Raw genomic sequence first — 25,096 nt, forward strand, 5'->3', positions numbered from 1 at the left:
ACTAACCCCGTGGGAAAAACCTTTCACTGTCACCTCACTTTTTGGGAAGTATTCCACAATAACTTGTAAGGAACTGTTATTTGGATGCGTTCCACTGAGTCATCAGTTGGGACAACAATATGGATGAGAAAGGACAGAAAAGAAATAAAGATATAAGGACAAAAAGATGGAAAAAGAGAGCAAGCGCTTGCATTGCGTGACAGCACTGCTGCCTTTCTGGGAAGAGCGTTGAAGTGGAGTCTCTCATGAATGACAAGTTGTGATTGATGAAATGCATATAGAACTCCATCTGGAACGCTGGCCTAGAGTCAACGTGGAAATTCTATCTTCTCTCTATGATAAAAATGTAACTGAGGGAGTCTGTGAGAGAGTCTCCTTAGAGAGGATATATAAAGTACATCCCTGGGAATCGAATGACAAATTTTCATGCAATGTGCATGGGAATCGATGAGAGATTTACACGTAGGAATGAAGGGGGGACAGATACCGCTTCTGTCGCTTTTTCTACTATGTATGGCAAAGTAAACAAGGCATTTGGAATGCTGTGTCCTAAGGGATGACGTTTTTTTTTCATTTAACCCCACATGCCTCAAACTCATTTTGCAGTTTAGTAGCCAGTCCAGACAAGTCTTGGTCTGCCATGCAGGGCAGACTTTCTCCAGGGGAACAACTCCGAAATAAGTAATGGCACAAGTCACGACCTCGTTCCAGAGTGGATTTATTATTTGAAAGTTATTGGTGGACTCTTCAAAAGGCTGGTAGTAGGAAACAAAAAGATCATTTAAAGTCCTCTCACCAAGAAGGTCATAAGGTCTTGCATAATACAGCAGAGCCATAATATCCAAGTCAGAGAAAGAAAATAATATGCACTAAATGGTTAAGCAAATACCTGACTCGAACACAACTCCACACTGGCTATCAGGGGAGGTTTTTGGGATAGTGATCAAAGGCAACAACGAACAGTAGGAAAATATGCTTTCTACAGTTTGTGCCAGGAAAGCATTTCTCCTTATGTTACTCAGCAAATGCTGCCTCTGCAGAGTGCATGAACCCACTCTTGAGTCTTGAGCTGCTGTAGCGCTGGGGAGAATTTATTATGTGGGTTTAACATCTGGTGTCCAGGTGTCTGTTATTGATAAGCCTGAAGTGAAACATTTGTTTCAAAGGAAGGGACTTTCTATTGTATTGATCAGGAATATTAGTCGCTATATGTCTTTCCTTTCACTGTATGTGACTTGTCCCTGTCAGACACATGCCTGACTTTCCTTAGGACAGATCATTCTTTTATATATTTATTTTTGTATCCTGTTTTCTTTTTTTTTTTACTGTTTTTTTTTGTGGCTTTCGCCTTTATTTTATATTTTTTATGGAGGGACAGACAGTAGGCTGACAGGAAATGGGGAGAGAGATGGGGGGAAGACATGCAATAAAGGCCGTCGGGATCGGGAGTCGAACTCGCGGCACACTGCCAGACTGGATTACCAGCCAAGGTGCCTGGACCACTGAGCCATGGCCCAGGCCGTATCCTGTTTTCTTTTACTCATCACTGACCCCACCCCATCCAGTTCTTGCACACCATTATTGCAACAGGTGTTTTTAACTGAATATTGACGCACAATTGCAAACCGAGGACAATGACATATTATCTCTCAAGGTTCAAGGTTCAAGCTTTATGCTTTATTTTGTCTCCCGAGGAAGAAATTTGTCTTGGACAAAGGACCCGCATGCAAGCGTAGCCCTTGTGCCCATGTCACCGCAGAGCAGCGCCACATACATCTTTCTTGCAACATCAAAGAAAAAAAGAAAGGGAGGGGGGGTGTAATTGTTATAACAATTAGAACCCCTTAGGCTGGATACTCCATTACAACTTTTCTCTGTTGACAAAACAGGTTTGACTTAGCCTGGGCAGCATTCCTTTTCGGGTTTATGATCCGGTCAGGAGCGGATGATATCGCTATGTCATGTTGTAGTATTGTTTTGTAGTCACAATCATCCGGAACGACCTTTTCCCTCAGACCGATTTTTGGCTACGAGAGCTTTTATTGTTATTTTTACGGTTTGAGGGAAAAGGAAGTTCCAGATGATTTTTCCTGCCTGATGACTACAAAACAATACTACAACATGACGTAACAATATCATCCTCTCCAGACCGGTTCACACAGCACTTTTGTAACACAGACCAGGCTTTCCTCCTAGGTGGAAAGCCTGGTGATGTGAGGTTATGTTAGACTAGGATTAGCATGAACTGTATGAGTGTTGTAGTTAATGAACCATTTAAAAGTGTGTGGAGACTTGAGAGGTTGTCTCACACTTCTCACGCCTGTATTCTGGGGTGAAATTCTATAAAAATAGCAGATGGGCATGTAGATTGGTTATTCGATGAAAAGATTTGGACTAAAAGGGAGATTTGGATTAGAACCCTATACTGGGCAGTGGGTACCTCCCGTATTTTTGCGACTGCACGAGTCTATGCAAAAACCTGATGCTCCCTCTTGGGAAAGGAAAGACATACCAGGTAGTTGACTAAAAGGTCAGTTCCTCAGGTTGAGGGGTTTAGTACACTGCACACAGTTTTCTGATTACTCACACAGTAATCTGTTTTTTCTGGGCATGTAAACATAGCCTATTGTAATCAGTGATTAAAAGCCAGGCTTTTAACCTTTACACTAAGTGGAGCAACTACTTTCATATGCACACAATAGAGGGTATGTGCGTGCCATCATCATCAAACCCGGACGTTATGCAGGAACAACTACTGAGTGGCAAAAAACTACTTTCTGGCCTTGAGCCCATACATCCAAACAGAAAAGTCCTATTTGATTGCATTAAACAACGTTAAACAATGTTAAACTCACTTTAAGCATGCGCATACCCTCTATAGCTGGAATTCAATCACATTAAACATTCCTCAAATTAAATGCCAGATTATAACAGTTGTCTTTATATTAAACGCCTAGATTTTTGAGGGCCCCTCCTATGCACAGCTTTGCGCGTAGGTGTGTTTGAGCACGAAATGTGTTTGTTGCACGGAATGTGATGATTTGATTGGCTGATGTATGAAGATGTATGATGAATATTCCTGACCATAAATAAGCCTGACCATAAATAAATCCAAGTAGCCCTGGGTGGGGGATTTGTGTTTTCTTAATGGTCAATGTTTGAATCTCACCACTTGTTTTTCATCGTATACAGTATTTAATGCTTTTCATAATTACACTACTCCAGCTGCCCTGTTGTTTCTCATTTAGGCAGCTGTGCTGTTCAGAAAGAACAATCAAAGCAGAGACTGCTGTCTCCCATCCAAGAAGAGACTACAAATGAATATGGAGCACAGGTCAAAGATCAACTCAGTCCTTTTGGTGTCAGAAGAGTCCCACCCGCTAATCCCGAAGACAGGTACTATATCATACTCATACTGTATGTCTAAGGGAATGGTATGCAGGACATTGCACGTATATTTTATGATATGTTATTTTTTGTTTTTGCTTTATTTGGATAGCATAGTCCCAGACCCCCTGTTGAAGACCCCTGCTTTATTCAGTAAACTCTAAACTGAAAGATTGTTTTGTACGTTTATTTGAACACCACATGTTCTAGTGTTGTAGGGTGGTTTTTCCTTGATTAAAACAGTTGCCACTTCTGGTTATTTCCAAAATCCTCCAGTTTGATTATGTTTGTATTTAGATGGTATTATATGTGAATGACTTTACAGTTGTGGTTGTAGTTGCCATGTGCAGACAGGGTAAAGGCCTTAATGTTTTCTCACTGGTCTGCAAGGCCTATCAGACCTGCTCTGAGAGAGAGAGAGAAGACCTTCGAAGAGTTTGTAGAGGAGCAACTGAAAGTGGATGAAGTCACCAAACCCAAACACAAGCAGGTAAAGTATACTGCATGAAGGAACACATTCGTCTTACTTTGTAGAGTCAATGTTTTAGTGCATTATTCAACAAACATGCACCCTCTGGGTAGAATTATAGAATAGATGTGCAATAGCACCTAACAAATAATGGTTTTCACACACAAGGAAGGTTCTGTTAAACTACTAATACTAGTAATAACAAATGGCTTTAAAAGTGGTTCATCATTAGGTGTATTCTATTAATGAAGACTAAGTTCTAAACATTTTTTATGTATTTTTCCACTGGTTTTTCATTTGTTTCATTCTCTTTTCTTAGTTGTGTAAACAGAAATTAACTTAATCTGTGTCTTTCTCTCAGGACACTGGCGAGGTGAGAAGGTCGACAGAAAAACGTTACTTTTTGCGCAAGGGAGAGGGTATGTCTAGGACAGAGAGGGTTAAAGACAAGGACACTGTCCAGTGGAAGCCCCAGAGGAGGTCCTCCCTTGACCACGAGCAGCCCAGCAGGAAGTTAACCAGGGGCAGGCAGCAAAGGCGCTCCTCAGCCCCCTCTCTGGACATTAAAGATCAACTTGCGACATTTCAGAATGAGGGTATCAGGGATCCAAAAAACAAAACCTCACTTAAATCACAGAGACACAGCCATACTCTGTGTCATCCCCATAACCAGGAAAAGTGCCAGATTGAATCCCAGGCCCGGTCTGATTCCTCTACCCAGCTCCAAACATTGGAACAACCCCCGCAGCTTTCCCTAAACCAGGCCAGCTCCCCTCTCCGGGCCCATCCTCCCTCCCTGGGTCAAATACAAGAATGGACCAGCATGCCAGCTGTAGGAGACAGAAAGCAACGTCTCTACCAATTACGAGAGAGAAAACATAACAGTAAATCAGGAGAGCGAAGACACAGTGATGCTATAGAGGTCCACCAGTCACGTCAGCAAGAAGCCAGAGTAAACCAGCCAGCTGGGAATGATAATAATCAGTCTTTCATACAGCAGGGGGCAAAGAGACAGAAGGAGGGAAAACTGGGCAAAACCACTGGAAAAGGAGGAGGAGAAATGAGGGAAAGTGAATTTGAGGTCACAGCAACACTGAGGACATGTGAACTTCTGAGATCATCTCATGTGGCCTCGGAAGAGCGAAGTTGCCGCTCCGCGAAAGGGAATTGCACAGAAGTGTCGACACTCAAACAGCCTGCTGTTTCAATTGCACCGCATCAGACAAAACATTTGAAAACTCATCCATCGCCTCGCAAGAATAACACAGTTTGCCCTCAGGTCGGGACAACTCAGGAAGTTATTGTTGGTTTTAAGACAGTGAATGACCACATAGTGAGAGTCACAGGCCCAGAGATGGGAACTCTTTCCTCAGGCTCCGCCGAAACAAAAACATATTATTGGGCCCGACGACGCAACAATTCAAAACCAGGAAGTAGAAGGGCCCCAGGCTCCTTTTGGGTCAAAGGGCATAGACAACCTACAACGAAACCGGCATCATCATGTTCCACCTCACTGAACAACATTAGTCTAACTTCGCCTCCTAATGCCATAAGAACTTCCTGTCATGCCAGCACTAGCAGAAGTAGCAACAGTAATTGTAGTAGTGATGATGATGATGATGATGATGATCACCCACACTCCAAGTTCTATCACAATCTCAAGCACCCATCCCCAGTTCCTTTCCTCCAGCACCAGGATTCCAATCTAGACCTGTCAGAAGGTGACTATGCAAGTGATGGGCCCAGCGAGGCCGGAGAGGAGCCTGTGATCTCCCACCTCCTCACACAGAAGCCACGCATCAAATCCAGGCCGACGTCACGTCTCTCTCTATGCCGGGAGCCGTCCCCGTGCTGCAGCTCCAGCAGCGATGGTAAGAATGTTATTTATTTCAGCATTTTACTTTAACATTTACATTATTGAATATATCTAAATAGAAACACATTTGTAATTATATTTTCAATCGGATTGCAATTTGCTACGATAAATGAGCCATGGTTGGACTGCCCTGGTGACTTCTAATCCAGGATTAGGACTTTTATGAATATGAAAAATTCTGCCTTGAGATTGATGGAAATATTCCATTTTTCATTGTGTCGCCAGTGGTGTAAAGCAAAAACAATTAACCAAAACTCATCTCCAAAAACTCTGTCTCCCCTATAATTTAGAGAAAATGTAATAATAATGAGAAATGTGGAATAATGACGTTTGGTCCATATAACAATCTTAACAACAATCTTACATATTTTCATGTCTCCATGAACATATTTTAAATCATAGAATGTGTTTTTTGATTTTTTTCCTTTTTTTGAAAACATGTTCTATTTTGCACAGAGCTTAGGGACATAGTCTGGTGCAAAACACAGTCCCGAAGGACTCCGTCCCACACACCACAGCTGTCCTTTAGGAACGCGCCCCTACAGAACAGCACAGAGCCTCCTGGGAGCAACTCTGGCCGAGGAAGAGCGAGGAAGCGAGAACCTCCAAGCTCTTCGAAGCCCAGAGCCGAGATTCTCAACAAAACGATGGCAGCATCTAAAGAGGGCACCAGGAGACCAACCAAAGCAGAGGGTGAGAAACCTGGGGTTTCTATTAAAATGCTCATGAGACACCATAGCATAGGGTTATACTGGACATTGTATGTAAACAGCAAGTATGTCCACAACACGCACACACACACACGCACGGCACACGCACGCACGCACGCAAAGCAGGAGAAATGGGGCGTGCAGGAGAAATGGTCAAATAAAAGTGTTTGTACTGTAGGTATCATGCATCAGTTATTTAACATGTGCCTCTTCTCTCACGTGTAGGTAGTCAGGCCGCCTCACCCAGAATAAAACCAAAAAACCCTGCTTCATCACAGGATAAAGCCAAATTGCAACAACAATCAGGGGAACTTCACAGGTAAAACCTCAGAGGGATATTTTAATCAGAAATGATTGATGTTGAAAATAGCATATGTAGCATTACAAATATAAAATATATTTTGTTTCCTGTTATATATTCTAGAACATGTATTTTGTTTCCTATTCTACACAAGGTGGTACAGTACAGGATGTTGTTTATGTTATCAGTATTAGATTTTAGAGCTCTTGTGTCACACTATGAAATAGCATAGCAAGAATGTTATGAATGTTAGACAGATGCTACTGTAGGTTTGATATTTGCCTCGTATCCTAGTTACATTGTGCTCTACTTACATGACAATTTACCATGTTTTATGTCTAGGGACAGGTTCATGCCATTTACTCTGATCTTGCACTTCTAGGTCACTCTAGATAAGAGCATAAATGCATAAATGTAAATTGTAGTGAAGGGCTTATCTCTGCCTTGATTTCGTCAATTAAAGCCAGGGTTTAGCAAACTTCATAGATGGCAGGGATCGCCTTGGATTATTATTATTTTTCCCTAGGCCATGATAAATGTAAGTAACATTTTCAGAAAAGGTTATTTCCCGCACACTCAACACACAAGATGTCTTGATAAAGTTCCTGACTGGGGAATTCATTTGTGGGAATTAGGTGTTTCTTCAAAGGTTTGAGGACATGCAATAATAATAATCATCATTCTGTGCTTCAACAGGTGATCAAGTTTTTCCATGAACAAATCGTGTCTCACACTTTTGCTTATTATTAGCCTGTGAAAATATTTTGACTGTTGCCAATTATTGTCAAAACTATATATATAAAACTATAAAATATAAAAAGTATAAATTGGCATAGCCATTATGGTATGGCAAGTGCCATAATGTGCCATATCTACGTGAGACCTAGCTATGCCTTCATTTTCATTCAGAGGGGGACATTAATGTATTCAAAGTAAATAAATATATTATTGCAACAAGTGTGATAAATCAGTGTTTTATCAACCAGCTACTGTGCTTTTCTTTCTGTCTTCTGCTCATATCTGAGGCTTTCTTAATCTGTGCCATTTTCTTTCCGTTTCCCCTAATGCATTCGCTTCTTTGCAGAGAGAAAGCGGACCTGATGGAGGAGATAGGCAGTGGAGGAAGTGCTGTTCAGAGCAGCCATGCTGTTAACTCTTTGCCAGCGACTCACCAAGCAGGTGGCGTGATTAAAATGGAGTCCAATGAGGCCCAGGTGAATCTCATGTGTGGGAAATTACAAATGATTACATTGTGATTACATTACATTTACACCCCGAACGCCCAGGGTTATTTAATCCATTTAATCATAGCGCCCAGTGATTTATAGCATCGGAGCACATTTAGTGACGGACCGGATGCTATCCCGGATGTGGCTGAAGTGGCTTGATGTAGCCAAAACACTCTTGATGCGATCGACAACGGGAGGTATGATTAATTCTAACGCGACTAGCGACGAGACTGCGATGGGCCGTCTAACACATCATCTTTTCTTAGAATTGGACGGAATGATTTAGATTAAGAGTTATTAACGTTTTAAGATTTTCGATCTCGTCGGCTAAAATGGGGGGGGGGACATTTTCGATGACGTCCCACCGGAAAATAACATCGAATGTTGCGCAACAGACGCTCTCAGCCTGTGGAGCGATGCGACCGTCCTTTTGATCAATCTCCGTCCTGAGCGCTGGGCGTTACTAATTGATTGAACGGAGAACTCCGTCCTTGCCGCTCCTGTAAGTAATATATTGTGGTTAAAAAATAATAATTGTTAATATTATTCATTCTGATACTAAGCACTGCTAGTATAGAGTGTTTGTTCAATAACAGAGGTCTCCCCATAAGCTCTTTAGTAAACAGGAAAAAAAGAAAGAAAAAAAACTTTTCAGGCAGGAAGGTTTCAAATTTGATTCAATAAAGAGAGAGAACACCACAAAGGTAAGTTAGCAGTTTCTGTCCCAGTTCCAATTGGATCTGCTCACTTTCAATTTCACTTCTTTATCATCTTGTATTGTTGATAATAACAAACAAATAGTGCAGTGAGACAATTTAGAAAACCCTCATGGAGCACGCTATCTCTGCGCGTCCTTTAATTGGTGAAGTTTAAGAACGGACAAAAAGTATTTAAGGATTAACATTTTATTTAATTAAATTGCATAAAGTTATACAAGTATTACAGATTGAATAATAGAATGAATATGAAATGAATAATTACATGAGATCTCATGGGCGTCAGAATTCTATCCCTTGCTGATTAAGTACAATCACCAAGTGACAGTTCATGAAGTCTGCGCACTGGTCAAATGCTCTCCCTGCCCATTTTATACAGTTAACATAAAGCCAAAACGGTGAATTCCAGATGACGATTTTCTGTATGTTCTCCTCAGTACTTCTGCTTTCCTCGGGGTTATCTTATGGTCATTTTTTAGTCAGTATTCGTCATCATTTAGTCATTTAGATAAAAGGTTAAACATGGATGAATCAATATCCTAATATATTCAAAATGTATAGTACAATTGTATTTAATCACATTATGCCTTAAATAATTGGCTCTTATTTAACATTAATGATTCAGATAATAATATGATTAACTGGGTATAATAATTGGATCTCTTTAACCAATAAACCAACAGTATCCATTCCTGATTGAATGAAATTGGCATCCCGACCTGATTGATTGATTGATTGATTGATTGATTGATTGGAAGTCCAGTGGTTCTCAACCTACAGTATACTGTAGGTCGGGACCCAGAGGGGATCCCCACAGTATCTACAAGTTCACTGTGAACTTGAGCTTGAAAACCAGTGGACTAGAGTCACTAGACTAAAAACAGGAAAATGAGGGCAGAGAGAGTTGGATTCAAACTTGGGTCCTGTGTGGGGCACGGTGGCACAGTCGGTAGTGCTGTTGCCTCACAGCTAGAAGGACCTGGGTTCGATTCCCGCTGGGGACGCTGTGGGCACTGGGGGCGTGCTCTCTCCTCATCAGTGCCGGGGGGCGGGGTTGGCGAAAGGGCCCCCCTGTGTGGACTGTGGAGCCTGCATACTCTCCCCGTGTCCCCCCCACCCCCCACAAAAAACATGCAGTAATCCTGGTCTCTAAACTACCTCCCCCTGGCCAGCCGGGGCGCCTGCTGGAGGGGAAAGGAACTGGTCGGAATAATGGGTTCCTTCCACGTGCCATGTCCGGCCGGGGAAACTCCCCCCTGTCAGGTGAAAAGAAGCAGCTTAGACTCCTCATGCATAGAAGGAAGTATGAGGTCAGTCCGCTGCCCCCCCCCAGGTTGGCAGAGGAAGTGCAGCGCCCAGGATTACATTAGATAATTGACACTGCATGGGTGAAAGAAATGGGTTACAAAATCGTGGGATAAAAGGGGGAAAAAAAGAAACTTGGTTCCTGTGATCAGTGCACTTACTGGTTCATTCAAGACTTAACATGTACTATTTCTCCCGCTTTTTATTTGTTCTTCTATGAAATGAGCCATGGTTACAGGCATAACTGTCACTGAAATCAAAATTTACGAGTAACTCAGAAATGATTAACTAGTTCAATTCCAACACCTCTGTCTACGTAATAACCTGTTAAGCTGGACTTGTACCTTCACTGTGTGTGTGTGTGTGTCACTGTGTGTGTGTGTGTGTGTGTGTGTGTGTGTGTGTGTGTGTGTGTGTGTGTGTGTGTGTGACTCAACTGGTATCACTGGTTTTGCACATAATCTGTTCCTCAGAATGAAAGGCAAGTACCCTTAAGTCATGTATTCATGGTGTGAGTCTCAGGCTCAGGGCCACTCTCAGGAGTGACTGGGATTTGATCCAAGTTGAGACTCACCTGATTTACTGGAATTGACATGGGAGTGGGACCCCGGTTTCCCTGTCAGTGACAACAACTAAAAGCGACGTGAATGATGTTGTAACCTGCCCTCTTCCCCTGAAATGTCATCCATCTGTCACTTCACTTCAACAGAAGGTTCATTGTTAGGAAGGGAGACTGAGCATATGAAGAGTGAAAGAAGGAAATGTTTTGAAGGCACCTAGGAAAAGTCCCAAATGATGCCACTTACTGTATGGCTTGCTACAGAGGAAGTCACTGCATTACAGCCTGAGCCGCCCAATCAAACATATAACACTTTTTGACAGTTATTAAAGTTATTGAATGACCACATTTTGTATATGACTCTCTGGTCTTCCATGCCATCCCTGAACAGTAAACTGGCCTCTTTATCTTTCTTCACTGTTCAGACAGGTAATATAATATAGCCTAGACAGAATAATAGATAAAAAGCCATTTGTCTTTATGGACAATTTTAGGGCCTATAGTATAGGCTAGTTTAATGCAGATACAGTGCCTGATGAAGGTCTGAGCGACCACAACGTTGCATTAAAGTTTAAACTATATATTTTTTTCTCTTCAAGTTCACAACTCTGATAACCTGTCCATCTTAAAGGGGAATACCACTCATTTTACTATGTCATTAATATACCTTAGAGGTGTTAGAGGGGGAAAAAAAGAATGATAAAAAAAATTAACATGGTGAATCACATCTTGATGATGTCATCAAGATGTGATTCACCATGTTAATGATTTTTTTCAGACCTCCAGTTCTAGGAAACACAGAATCTGGGGACTTTTTATTATTTCCACACAACAGCTCTAAGGTATATTAATGACATAGTAAAGAATAGTGGAATGCCCCTTTAAGTAGGTGTGCAAAATGACTTTTTCTCCTATGGGCATTGTTTTGGATATGTGGATGTCAGGATGATAAGGGGGACTCAGGCCTCATATTGACAGGACTATTCTCCACTTAGCCAATTTACCTGTGAATGGGTAGGTGAGAGCATAGGGTTTAGGTTAGGGTGATCAATTTATAAAAGTTGTAGCTATTATATTCAAGGATTTTCTACTTTATTCCATTGCACAATAGACAATGTGTGTCCTAGTAGATTTGTTTTGTGACTTGCATCTGAATGTGACTTGGGACCATGCAGTCAGTTAGTTAATCAGGACGAATGCACACAACAATGGTGATGTTCTTTCTTCCCTATATGAGAAAACAAGGAATCAACATCACAGCTCTTGAGTCTCTTTGAACTCAGGAAATCACATTGCACACCAAAAGGCTGAGGCAGCATTAGCTTTACCTTAAAGTGCAGTGATAATGTAGGAGCAAACCACATTTATTAGGATAGATTATCCAAAATACTCCAAAATGGCTCCATTGCCCTGGGTGGGTCCCCATGTCGTCCTGTACATTTGACCATGTCTACACCCTTTTATTCCTGTTATCCTCCTGTGTGCCGAGTGCAGTACAGAAGCCTCTTCACCTCTCTTGCTTGACTCCACTTCTGTCCGCACCTCTGTTCTTCTCTGTTCTTCTGTCCGCACCTCTGTTCTTCTCCCAAGTCAACTTCATTTTTACTCCCGAAATTCCATATAGAGGGTTGTGTTTTTAGGCACCACCTCACCTCTGTCAACTGGGGTCAACTTTAGCCATGGCCAAAAACCTTTGCACAATAACCTAATCACTCTTCATACCCACCCCCATAAAAAGGATTAAAATTCTAAATGACTTCACCACACATCTGGATAACAACTTGTTAATAGCTGTGAATGACGAATGAATCAGTGGTCTTCAGCTGTCTACCAGTAAATGTTTTCGACGAGGCATAATCAAAAATGACTTTTTCGTTTTTACTGGAAAAACTCCAAACGGCATTTCCTGTTTGTCAATAGAGGTTTGTTAATTGCTCTTGTGAAGATCCACCGCCTCCTGTGTATCCAAACAGTTTACACCCTCACTTCTTTACAAGGTCAACACACCATTCACATCGTACGTTAGTCAGTGGACGCCTGGCAGTGGCAGGCAGTGTGCCGTGCGTGGGTGTGTGTGTGTTTATGCAGGTGTGTTTGTGTCTGTGTCAGCAATCAGCATACACCAGAGGGGGGGGGGGGGGGGTGTGTGTGTGTGTGTGTGTGTGTGTGTGTGTGTGTGTGTGTGTGTGTGTGTGTGTGTGTGTGTGTGTGTGTGTGTGTGTGAGATACTTCAACCTGGATGTGAACCTTTTTTGTGTAATCTGGCATTTACATGTGTATGTTTGTATGTCTGGTCTTTGCATATCTGTGTCAAGTGTTTGTATGCATGTCTGATAACTATTCTTTCAGTGTCTCTGCAGTGACTGTGCTTGTATGTGTGTCTAGCTTTACTATAGCCTTTACATAACACCGATACCGCTGTGTGTGCGTACATGTGTGGGTGCACATAGGAGCTGAGAAACCAGATGATGGCCCTCCAGCAGTGGTTGGAGCAGAGAGAAAGAATCTGGTCTTTGGCTCAGAGTCAACTGCAAAGCCAGCTGGAGGCTCTGACCAGAGAGAACAGTGAGCTGAGAGGGACGCTCACCCCAACACAACAGCACAACCTGGTGGCCAGGCAGTGTACTGCACACACAGACACTGCATCCCAGAGAGGAACCCCAAGTATAGAAGTAAACTGAACTTTCAATTTGGCCAAATAAGATCAGAATAAAGGGTTAAACTGTGCGTGCGTGCGTGTGTGCGTGCGTGTGTGTGTGTGGGGGGGTTATTGGTTTATAAATATAAAGGTACGTTTGTATACATTTTAAGAAATTTAAGATAGGGTTTTAAAAGATTCTATGCATTGTACTTGCCTTAGTGTAAACAGTAAACCCACTCTGTTTATATAGGGTGGAGATGTAAGGATGGTTGAAAGGAGATCATCTATAATTTACAAAAGGTCTTCACCCCGACATAGATCCACATCAGATCAACACCTAGAAAAGGTAACCACGACCTATGGGCATATTTCACTATTTATTATAAAACTATAAAAGGTATATCTTTATATAATATATCAAAATAAAATATATTTTATTATATAACATTTCTGATATTACTGTGTACATGATGGAAATATATACAGTACATTTACAAATGAGTGAGAAAACAACCCAGTTCTCAGAGGAATTGCATGTGTGCATGGGCTCCTGATGCTGAGACTATTGATAGATACAGTGGAGTAGACTTACACGATAAATGGAACAACCAGTGAGATGTTCTGACGTGGTTGCACACACAGTCACAGTTTAAACCTCTTCAACCATAGCGCCCTGATATGGACATGTCATTTTAAGAAAGAAGATCTACATGCAGATCGGTCAGACATGAAAAAATGAGGGAGCCAAACTCCCTGGGGTACTCTGGTCAACAATGTAATATATATAGGGTTTAAGTGGTTAATAACTATTGACTTAATTTGGAGAGACGTTGCCTGCTGACTGATGATCAATGCAAACCACATTTATTATAGCATTGAATCGCTGATGTAAACAATCAATGCCATTAATAATGTTTTTATTGTTTTGTTGTATAACAGTTGTGTCAACCCTTTTTCAGTTGAAAATACAATTGTTTGTCAAGAGAGGCTCATTTGTGGCCCAATGTATACATCCTTAGTTTTCTGACCTCACTATGGAAATATAAGTTTATAGCCTACTAAAAGAAGCTCACTTGAGTTTGCTTTACAGCACATTTACTTATAGATATTCATGCACATAGTGGGGGATTTTATTTAGATGACAGTGATGAAAAACACCCACAGCTCCACTGCATGTCAGCTGCAACATTTCTATGCTGATATATCGCGTTGGCCTTATGGTGGGAATGGTCGGGTCTGTGAACTGTTGACCGCAACAAGAGTTGTATTCATGTTCTCTGTCCTGTTTGTGCGAGTACTGTGTATGTTTTATAACTCCAGGATCCTGTGAGAAACACACTGGGGGCCCATACAGGCAGACCTCTGTCAGGGACCCGTAGCAGGAGTGCCACACCAGCCTTCAGCACACCAACTTATCACAAGAGACCAGCAACGCAATACTCGGTCTGTCTGGTGAAATAAAACAATATGTATTTTATATCACAATATTTTTATTTATTTATCACATGGTCAAAACTGTACTTCACCCAAGCATTTGGTTTTGATAGAATTTGTATACTATTTTCTATGGTTATCTTATCAATACTCATTATACAGACGACCTCTTGCAGTAGTATATCCTGCAGTCCCCTAGTTAGACCAAAGCAGAACAGACACTCCTCTGTCCACCTAACGACCTGCAGTCTAAATCCTGTTCATCCCCATCTAATAAGTATCAAGTTATTCAACTATATAATAGGCTCTGAAGTGGTCTTTAAGCATCCCAGAAATAATTGATAAGGAACGACAATAGTTAGTGTCACACCACAGACTTTGACATCATCACTTATGTATGAAGTGCAAGCGATACACTCCCTGTGCCAATTCTTTCAATCCATACCGTTCCAACCTGATTTTATCTTTGAATTGCTGGCCCTCTTGTATTATGCATGGACACAGTGAACCAGTGATGAATGTTGATAATACAGGTGCAGATGGACTGGAATTGTATCCACATTATTATGAAACATACTGTACAGTACCAATTCCAGACATATGCATATTTCTTTTGACAGGTTTATCCTATTATTGTCTCTACCATGTACTGTAACTTCTATACGTGAGTACGTTCTGATCATAGTGTCTTTCTCTCACTAGTCATCCAGCCCACAGGCGGGCAAGAAGGAGCAGAACCCACTCACACCAGGCGGTGACAGTCGTGTGTGTGAAGAGACATGCTATCCTGATGGGAAGGTACCTAAAACTATCAACATCATGGAACTTAGGTGACATGAGTTTCACTTTCAGTACCTGACTAAATAGCTCATGGGGTTGGGAATGGGTTTAATAATTCATGTATGAACTACCGTACTGTTCCTCAGTATGATGATTGTCTAAATACAAATCATTATTATAGTCTGTTCTCTGGTCTGTTACAAGGACCAATTCTTCCTTACCTACACTATGCCTTATATTAAAATTGATCGATTGATAATACAACGTCACAATATCATCCCCTCCCCTAACCCCTCTCCCTTTATCATACAACAACAGCTGTGGGTGCATGGGTATGGCTTCAGTTGAGGTGGATCCCCACCCATCACCATTCACCAGGCACCAGGCAAACCAGGCATACTTAATGAACTGGTGGGCATGTCCACATAAAAACTACACAAAAAATATTCCTCCTTATATAATAATAATACCTGATGACATATTTTAGGGTGGAAAAAAATCACGGCACTCCATCTTTAAGTCCATGTGTACCCTGCACTATTCATTGGGAGGCTAAAGGGGCCATGGAGTTTTTTAATCATTTCACTGAGCTGTATTTTACATGAAGCCCAGCATCCATATTATAGGGAGGTCATAACGAACAAAAATAGACAAATATCACACGAAAATAAACAAACATTTGGCAAAGACAGGTGAACATTAGGCACAAATTACAAATTGGCACTTTTTGCTATTGACATATAACCAAGTACATAGGGTTTAAATGCACATACAGTAACCTTCCTCTTCTACCCCGGATTTGGACCCGGTTTCTTGTGCAGGGGCTGACATTTTTACCATTGAGCTAATTGAGCCTGCCTGCATTCTCAGCAGCAGGGTCATGCTCAGCAGCAGGGTCATGCTCAGCAGCAGGGTCATGCTCGGCAGCAGGGTCATGCTCAGCAGCAGGGTCATGCTCAGCAGCAGGGTCATGCTCAGCAGCAGGGTCATGCTCAGCAGCAGGGTCATGCTCAGCAGCAGGGTCATGCTCAGCAGCAGGGTCATGCTCAGCAGCAGGGTCATGCTCAGCAGCAGGGTCATGCTCAGCAGCAGGGTCATGCTCAGCAGCAGGGTCATGCTCGGCAGCAGGGTCATGCTCGGCAGCAGGGTCATGCTCAGCAGCAGGGTCATGCCAGGGCTGGAATTTCAAAACGGGCGGGGCGGAATAAATATCTCATTTTAAATCAACACTGGGAATCTAGGATTATACTGAAAAAAATAACTCCACAAACATGAACAATATTCAGAGTAGACAAAGGTTACTGTCACTGATAATCTATATGAGCAATTCCGCATGTATTACTCTACATTACAACACAACCTTGTTGCAATGATGATGAGGCACATTGACGAAAACTGTCTTTGCAAGAAGAATCTCCCAGCCTATGATATGATTTGACTATGGATTTGATTTGACCTCCCAGCCAGCTCAATTAAGTATATCAAGTTTGACTGGAGATGCGGTGTACGGCATGGTTACTACAGAGGGGAATTCTTTCAACATAAAATGCTGCATTCAAGTTCAGGAGAGTAACAACGGGGTAATTATCTTGAATGCTGCCTTCGAGTACGGCATGGAGAGCATTTGTGGGTTTTTTCACCATAGTAAATCCATGGTCTGGAGAGGGCACTTTTCACCAATGGGTAACACGATTTGACATGATCTAAATGTCTCAATAGAAGAGCAGGGAGAAAATTGTAATATAATATACCCTACCATATAGGTTGGACAAAATTACTATTTCTAGTCCTTACCCGTTGTAGATATTGCCCCTCCCATAAATATTGTTAATTACCGTTCATTTTAACTTTTTTTTAATGAATAAGAATAGCACTATAACATGAAAGTATTCGTACAAATGAATGGTAGGGAAATGTTTTCATGCAACATTTACACTTATTAGCCCACAGACCCCCATTTGAAATGTATGAAAGACCCCCAGTTTGACATGCACCACAGAAAGTATGGACAGTCAGTAGGTACTCCCAAATGTATGTACAGTGTGGGTAATGTGATTTAATAGATCATATTATTGATGGATTTTGAGGAAGGATTGCTTTAATATAGTTGTGAATAGACTTGTTCACTGGAAATGGAAAAACAGTACATCATACATCATCATACTATAATCATATCATACTATAATTAACTCAATGTCTGAATGAATGTCTGAATGTATGTGTGTTTGTCTGAATGTGTGTCAGAAACACTGTAGTAGCTCCTCACTGCCTGCACCAATCACTCCCACTTTTCACACAGGCATTGACCATAATAATACAGTGTAGGCAAACACACATTGGGGGGTGGCAGACACACACACACACACACACACACACACACACACACACACACACACACACACACACACACACACACACACACACACACACACACACACACACACACACACACACAAATAAGCTGTGGATCCTGCTAGGGGTCGGAGGTGGAGGTTGCACATTTTAATTCACTAAGTAATTATTAATGTTTAATTTGGGAAATGGGAAAAGGGGCTCCGTTACGACCATAATATTATGCTCAAAGCCTGTGTGAAAAGTGGGAGTGATTGGTGCAGGCAGTGAGGAGCTACGACAGTGTTTCTGACACACAGACAGACATTCATTCATTCAGACAGACATTGAGTTAATTATAGTTTGATTTGATTTTATTCATAAAAAACAAGTTACATAGTGCTGCTTTAAGAAGACTTACATTGTGGATAGTATAAATTCAAACCATTACCTCATTAACTCTCAATACAAGTGAATTGTTCTCTCAAGACGGCTTATACTTTTAGGGACATTTTCTGTAGACTGATTTTGTTGTAATGATGACTGGGCTTGTCTCTCTGGTCCTCCAGACAGAGCAGCTTCTCTCTACTGGCAGCAGACTGATCACTTTTCCTGACGGCACCAGGAAGGAGATCTCAGCGGACCAGAATACCCTCATGGTCACCTTCTTCAACGGAGATGTCAAAACCATGTCGGCAGAGGGGAAAGTGGTGGGTGCCACACTATCACAGTGCCAGATGAAAGGCTGGGCAACATCATGTCACATTCACAGGATACATTTATTTTGTTCAACAATGCAGTATGCAAAATTCAACATCGAGATATTGAGTGGAGGTTTGAAGATTTGCACACCGCAAAAACCTTAAGACAGAGACTAGAAACTAACATAACATTTTGGTTATGGGACCATCGTCAATGCTACTGTATCTGAACTCCAGAAACACATGCTTCTCATATAGGGAATTGGCCAACTCAGGTGCTTGATGATCATGGTCATCTGTCAGGATGGCAAATACAGGGATAGTCGGAAAGAGACATATTAATTAGGGACGTTGTTGAGATATTGAGATATCTGACATATTTTTCCCATGTTTTCATTTTCTTTTAGCAATAAGTTATCTTTTCAATCTGTGTTGCTTCCCCTTTCACCTGTGTTAATTTGCGAGTCTGATTTCAGCAATGACGTAAATCATGAAATGTAGTAAAATATTTGACCACGTGGAGACAGACAGACATCTCATATAAATATTTTTAAAATATGCTATATTCATATTTAATGTTTTACATATTATTGTATTTACATTTTACTGTGTAGAAGATATTAATTGAAGGGCTTGTAAGTTGTGTGTAGTCTAAACTTTACCTTCACAATCAGACTCCACCAACAGTCAACGCCTGTTAATAGAATAGAATAGACCAGGGGTTCTCAACGTTTTTGGCCGGGGACCCCCGAAAATGCTTTGGCAACGTCTCGGGACCCCCGCCCCGCCCCGCCCCGCCCCCTCCCGACCCCCAATATAAATTGACTGCTACAATAACCTTAAACCATTTTGGGCGGGAACCCCTTTTGGTGTTTTAAGCATTGTTATAATTTAGCTATTTAAAAATAGCAGATCTACAAGCTCATAGCGCGCCACCGAGTGGCGCGCTACGAGCTTGTAGGTCTTCTATTTTTGAAAAATCGTGATTTTTTTATTTATTTTTTTATAATTTGGGGACCCCCTAAAATAATTTGGCGACCCCCCGGTGGGTCGCGACCCACGGGTTGAGAACCCCTGGAATAGACAATGAATCACACAGTAACCCTAATATTATTGTTTGAGACATAGTTGCACTACTGATATGTACTTCTTTGGAATGTGACTGTACTGTAGGTGTATTACTACGCTGACACACAGACAACACACACCACCTATCCAAATGGTCTGGAGGTCTTTCACTTCTCCAACAAACAGATTGGTAAGGCCTGTTCTCTCTTTACATTATGTGACTGCATTGATCAACACATGTCTTGTTAAATGAAAGACAAGTTTTTGTCATTTATGTTAAATGGTTGATTGTTGCTGATCTAAGATTTGATGGGGGCTTTGCCATTCGGGGCTGAGCGTGCCTATACTATGCCTACCTGAACTACCGCAATGCTCGATTTTTGTTTGTGTCTCTGTAACAGAAAATTGTAACTTATAATTGTATAAAGAATGTTCACTCTGGCATTCCTATTTTGACCATGTCATAATAGACATGGTTAATAATTCAACATTTGAGCTTGTTGATTAGTGGTTTTCTCTACTTTTGTGCAACACGACAAAGTATAACATATGGGTTAAAGCCCAGTCTGATTTGCAACGCAATTAGTTGCAACTTCCAACGAAAATCAAAATGGCAGTGTTCCAAAAACTGCAGGTCAGTGTAGTTTTTGGATAATGTTGCAAGTGGTTGCATGAGGTTGCAAGTGGCTGCAGTTGCAACGAGTTGCGCTTTGAATCAATGGAATGGTTAATGGCATCGCTGTCTCCTATGATAGAGAAACATCATCCTGATGGGAAGAGAGAAATAGTGTTTCCAGATCTGACCATCAAATACCAGCATCCTGACGGCAGAGAGGAGACTGTCTTCCCTGATGGAACTGTGGTTAGGCTTTCACAGTAAGGCTTAACTACTTACACCCTAGCATGTATGACCAATTCTGGTCATATAATAGGTGAACATTCTGCAAACATACTCTGCGTTCGTGATTTTAGGCATTTTGTTCAAAACAGGCTACTCCTGCAAGTAGCCAATCAGGATTGAATATAAATATACTGATTGATTACATGATTATAAAGTGTACCGATTTGTGAGATGTTTGGACAAAATCTGTAGGAGTAATTTGTTTTGCAAAAATATGCCTCCTGATGTCAAAAGAATGGGGGAGAGTTTGCATGCAAAATTGATTGATAATTTGGGTAGGTTGGATTTGTCAAAAAATGTAGTCCTAATTATTAATAGTGTTAGGAGGGTCTAATGCCAGCTAGACTGTTGAGCACCAGGACCAGCTGACGGAGGGAACTCTACATGATATTATTTAGATTTCAAGGGATGTGTAATGATTTTTGGGATCAAACATTTTACGTACTCCCTTTCTTCCCCTCCATCTCACATGGCTGCACGTAAGTGCACTCTCTCTGTAGAAGCAACATTGTAAAGTGATGTAACTGGGATGTGTCGATTGGTGTAACCAGCACATGGATGATGCACCTTCCTAGTTCAAATTGATTTGAGCTAAGACTATATATTTGAAGTTCATATTTGCTGCAATTAATGCATTTGAGAATGTATGTCAAATCATATTTCATTCATTTTCATTTCAAATGAACAGTGCATCTTAAAACATATTCCTCAATTTAGCCATTTAATGAAGTCTGTATATTGACTTTAAGTCAGACAGTTCTATGAAAAGCAATCACCCTCATTTGAATTAATATGCATTGGTCCTTTGTTGCTCCCTCAGTTTCAATGAGTTGTATTTATTTTGTTCACTATTATTTGTACAACTTATCAGTGTTTAGTCTTAGCATGACACTTGTCTTGTTTGCAGGTCAGGTGAGAAGACTGTGGAGTTCACCAATGGCCAGAGAGAAATCCACACCTCCCAGTACAAAAGGAGAGAGTATCCTGACGGAACAGTAAAGACCGTCTACTCAAATGGACGACAGGAGACCAGGTACACTTCGGGCAGAGTGCGCATCAAGGACAAGAGCGACATTAACAAATGAAGTGTGTGTGTGTGTGTGTGTGTGTGTGTGTGTGTGTGTGTGTGTGTGTGTGTGTGCGTGTGCGTGTGCGCGTGCGTGCGTGCGTTTGTGTGCGCGCGCGCGCGCGTGTGCGTGCGTGCGTGCGGTTATTATGTTACATCTAAACCTGTCTGCTTGTTTAATAAAAGAAAAAAAAATTATAAAACAATATAGCCTACCCTCTCTCTCTCTGATGCCTGATTTATTTATTTTTATAAAATGACATTTATAAAAACAAAAAATTAGTTCACCAGTCACCAATTAGAGAATTCTGAATGTCTACTCTAAGTATTCATTGTGAATGTATAGTGTGCTGTGAATTGAGATGGCAGGGCTGTTCTAAAAATAATTGTGGTGTGGTTATCGACCCCACACATCCGACAGGTGTAACTGTGTAAGCACAGGACTACTCGTTCCAGAGAATGGCGTATTATTCATGAGGCGTCCACAAGGTCAATGTCCCCCCTTAGCCTTTCTCCTTGCCTCACATGCTCATGTGACTGACGTAGGTAAGAAGTGAGGTAAGAAGAGCCTTGTTACAGTACCTCCTAACCTGAAGGCACTGAAATCATATAGCCATTATGCAGGTAAGCACTCATATTTACCTATCCTACTCATAAATTAATCACACCCACTACTACAGATACTTACTGTACCACACACGCATTGTATAGTAAATAATGTGACATCCTGAACAACATTTTTCTATCAAGACGCATAAACACTATACACAGGCTAATTTTGTTTCTTAATATGCTGTGCCACTCCAACATTAAATGCTATGTCACTGTGACTGTCGTAGTAGTACTTTCCCTACAGACTTTATGGCAGACCAAATGTCCAAATGCTTTATCGCAAAAGACAAAGCTTATTTTAACTGGAGAGGTAGCAATCTCTGAGCAGTGGGGGGTCCTTTGGTCCCCAGAACAAGGAGTGAAAATCTTCCTCGCCGACACCTCTCTCCTCTCGCACCTCTTCCTCCAACTGCCTCTGTTTCATCTCTGATCGGGTTCGGCCAGTCACCAGCTGACCAGTCAACCTGTGGACCTCCTGGATGGCTATCTTTACATCCAGTTTGTCTCGCGAGGCCTTCAGAGTGGCTTTGTTGAACGGAAATGTCAGTATGAAGTCTCCAACTCTCAGCGGAGGAGTTCCGTCTCTGGCTTGTGTTCTGGTGCTTCCCCAGGGAGGCCTCAGCGGCTTGTGTCTAGCACAGTGGATCAAAAAGCAAAGTTCAACAGTTTAGCTTTCTTTCTTTTCTTTTTTTTTGTTCAATTCTGAATGTGTATTTTCACATCAAGTTCAAAGTTCAAAAATTTGAACCTGAAGGATAATTATTTCAAATATACTTTGCAAACATATATAGACCAATAACTACCTATGGATTTCCGGGAGCTTACAAGGCCCTGCTTTAAGCAAGGCTCCATCGACAGGTGGATGCCTCTGCCTCAGATAGCTATGTCGTGGTCGAGGGCTATCAGATGTCACTGAGGAAACATTGCTGTCTTCCTGCATGTCCATCTTGGCTCTGTCATCGTCACAGCAGCGTGTAACTTCAGACATGAGGAGTGCCCCGTTGGCCGTTGGCCATGATGCCAGAGCTGGGCGTAAAGGTTCATTTATGGGTGACCTTGAATGTGGGTCACGTATCGGGTTCCCACCTCGGACAGTGCGGTTCTTCTCGATTCTGCCAACATTGGTGTTAATTACCCAACGCCTCTCTGTGTGCATCCTTTTCAAGTCAAAGGAAGGCAGGTGTCTTTGGCGGTCTACCAACAGGTTATATAAACTCAGCTGGCTGTGGCTTCTTTTATGGGACTGGTGCTGGCAAAGCACTTCAGGAAGAGGGAGTTTCTGTGTGTGTGAAGACTGAGTCGGTTCACGGGGGGTTTTAGCCAGAGTTTGTGAGGACTGACTACAACTCTGTCTCTTCCGAGTCTGGGATCTACTACACTTAGGGAGGACAAGCTCTGAGGTCTGGCTCTTGTGCATCTGTCTCTGGTAGCCACTCGCTCGCAGGCAGTCATTTGACCTGTAGTTCATTAGATCGATTAAGTCCCCAATTAACCCCTTTTTTACCGTCACATCTACCTGGCAGTCTAGAGTCAGGGCCGGGCTGTAGTTGACCTCCAGCAGCCACGGCTTGAACTTGGAGTCGACAAGGATGTCAAACCCGAACAGCTCAATACAGTTGGGACTGGAGAGTATGGAGGGGGCAATGGTGAGCAGGGTAAGCGTGACGATGTTGTTGATCTTCTGCCAAAGAGGGAACGCGTTGATGCCCTGGCTGTGGAGAAAGCATCTGAACTTACTCATGTTCCACTTGCACCCTTGGCCCACGCTCTCCTTGTCGCTGGTGTAGAAGGGACCAAACTTGTTGATGCTGGTGTTGGTGAGATGAGCGAAGAGATTGTCCAAAGAAGACAGGTCGTACTTCTCGGTGGCGAAGCGCACCAGCCCCTCCTGGTGTATGTAGATGGTCAGCGGGACAAAGCTCTTCACACACACGTAGATCCTAAGGTCAAATTTGTAGCCTGAGATGAGCAGCGGGCTGCTGATGTACCTCTGCACGATCACAGGCGAGTCGTAGACCAAGTCCTTAATGTCCTCAAAGATGAAAATGCCTCGGCCACGGGAGAGACCAACGGGCTTACAGATCCAGTAGACCGATGAGCCTCCACATTTGATCAGGCGGTGTTTGGTGTATTCGGCCAGGAAGCGTGTGTAGTCATTGGGGAGGATGAACACGGTGGGACTGAAGTCGTAGAGTGCTGAACCATGTGCACCCCTCATCCTCTTCAGGTGCCGTGCCAAATAGTCCTTTAAACAGAATACACATTTTCGTTTTGTGAATTAACCACTAAACCTTTTTTTTGTGTTATGTACTGTGTATATTTTAATGTATTGTAACTTTTATGTCATTTTTTTATTCGTGGGTTTTTGATTATTGTTTGGACCCAAAGTTTCATACAATTGTGTCAATAAAGTAACCAACTGGTTAAGCACTCAAACGCTCTTAGGTCCTATTTAAGATGCATAATGTAACTGTTAATAATAAAATGTCTGATATGCTATGCTTACACAGCTATTACAACAGCTGTGTTGGCGGTAGAAGTGTTTAAATGACATTACTACTACCTTTCGTGTGATGCTACTCGTTTTTGGATGGTGGTTGAGGCGTTGCCATGGAAGCAGGTTTTCGTAGTCGGAGTTGCGGAAGGTGGAAGCTCTCCAGTAAAGGTTCCAGTCCCCTGCCTTCTGCTCCTGTTCATTGTACTCCTCCCAGCCGCGCTCCAGCAGCACCTCCCTCACCACGTCAGGGGCACCATGGTGAAGCCGAAACACCATGGGTGTGGGGTCCTCCCCCCTGTCGCCATCCCACATCAGAAACACACTAACATCGGGAAAGCTGTGTCATTTTAGATTTTTAGACTTTGGCTATTCAAAAATAGCCGATATACAAGCTCATTAGCCTGGCTAATAAGCCAGACTCAAATCTTTTTTTTTTGCCAACGGCTGATTCGGTCTGGCTTATTAGCCAGGCTAAAGATGATGTCCATGTGATCCAGAGGTTGTGAGTTCAAA

At 42.1% G+C, this 25,096-nt stretch overlaps 2 protein-coding genes across 3 annotated transcripts in view; one reads left to right on the plus strand and one right to left on the minus strand.

Moving 5' to 3' along the window:
* Positions 1-21,631, plus strand: part of LOC306940366 (uncharacterized protein) — a 50,237-nt gene extending 28,606 nt beyond the window's left edge. Inside the window, exons 7-20 of one of the 2 annotated variants that reach the window (XM_079525408.1) lie at positions 3,249-3,396; positions 3,778-3,877; positions 4,218-5,727; positions 6,189-6,425; positions 6,668-6,761; positions 7,828-7,957; positions 13,003-13,224; positions 13,444-13,539; positions 14,514-14,636; positions 15,330-15,425; positions 18,308-18,448; positions 19,613-19,697; positions 20,263-20,383; positions 21,316-21,631. In XM_079525408.1, the coding sequence (XP_079381534.1) occupies positions 3,249-3,396; positions 3,778-3,877; positions 4,218-5,727; positions 6,189-6,425; positions 6,668-6,761; positions 7,828-7,957; positions 13,003-13,224; positions 13,444-13,539; positions 14,514-14,636; positions 15,330-15,425; positions 18,308-18,448; positions 19,613-19,697; positions 20,263-20,383; positions 21,316-21,493 (3,281 nt within the window). In that variant the 3' untranslated portion in view covers positions 21,494-21,631. The remainder of the gene's footprint in view (positions 1-3,248; positions 3,397-3,777; positions 3,878-4,217; positions 5,728-6,188; positions 6,426-6,667; positions 6,762-7,827; positions 7,958-13,002; positions 13,225-13,443; positions 13,540-14,513; positions 14,637-15,329; positions 15,426-18,307; positions 18,449-19,612; positions 19,698-20,262; positions 20,384-21,315) is intronic. The other variant, XM_079525409.1, reaches the window with a different exon arrangement.
* Positions 21,632-21,844: 213 nt separating this feature from the next.
* ttll2 (tubulin tyrosine ligase-like family, member 2) lies at positions 21,845-24,895 on the minus strand (the record flags this gene model as incomplete). Its single annotated transcript, XM_079526328.1, has 3 exons — positions 21,845-22,718; positions 22,890-24,331; positions 24,650-24,895. The coding sequence occupies 3 exons, from the start codon at positions 24,893-24,895 to the stop codon at positions 22,385-22,387; spliced, it is 2,022 nt and encodes a 673-aa protein (XP_079382454.1). The 3' UTR covers positions 21,845-22,384.
* Positions 24,896-25,096: the final 201 nt, after the last annotated feature.

The sequence above is a fragment of the Electrona antarctica genome (assembly GCF_951216825.1).
Source record: "Electrona antarctica genome assembly, chromosome: 17".
In the NCBI taxonomy this organism is placed as follows: domain Eukaryota; kingdom Metazoa; phylum Chordata; class Actinopteri; order Myctophiformes; family Myctophidae; genus Electrona; species Electrona antarctica.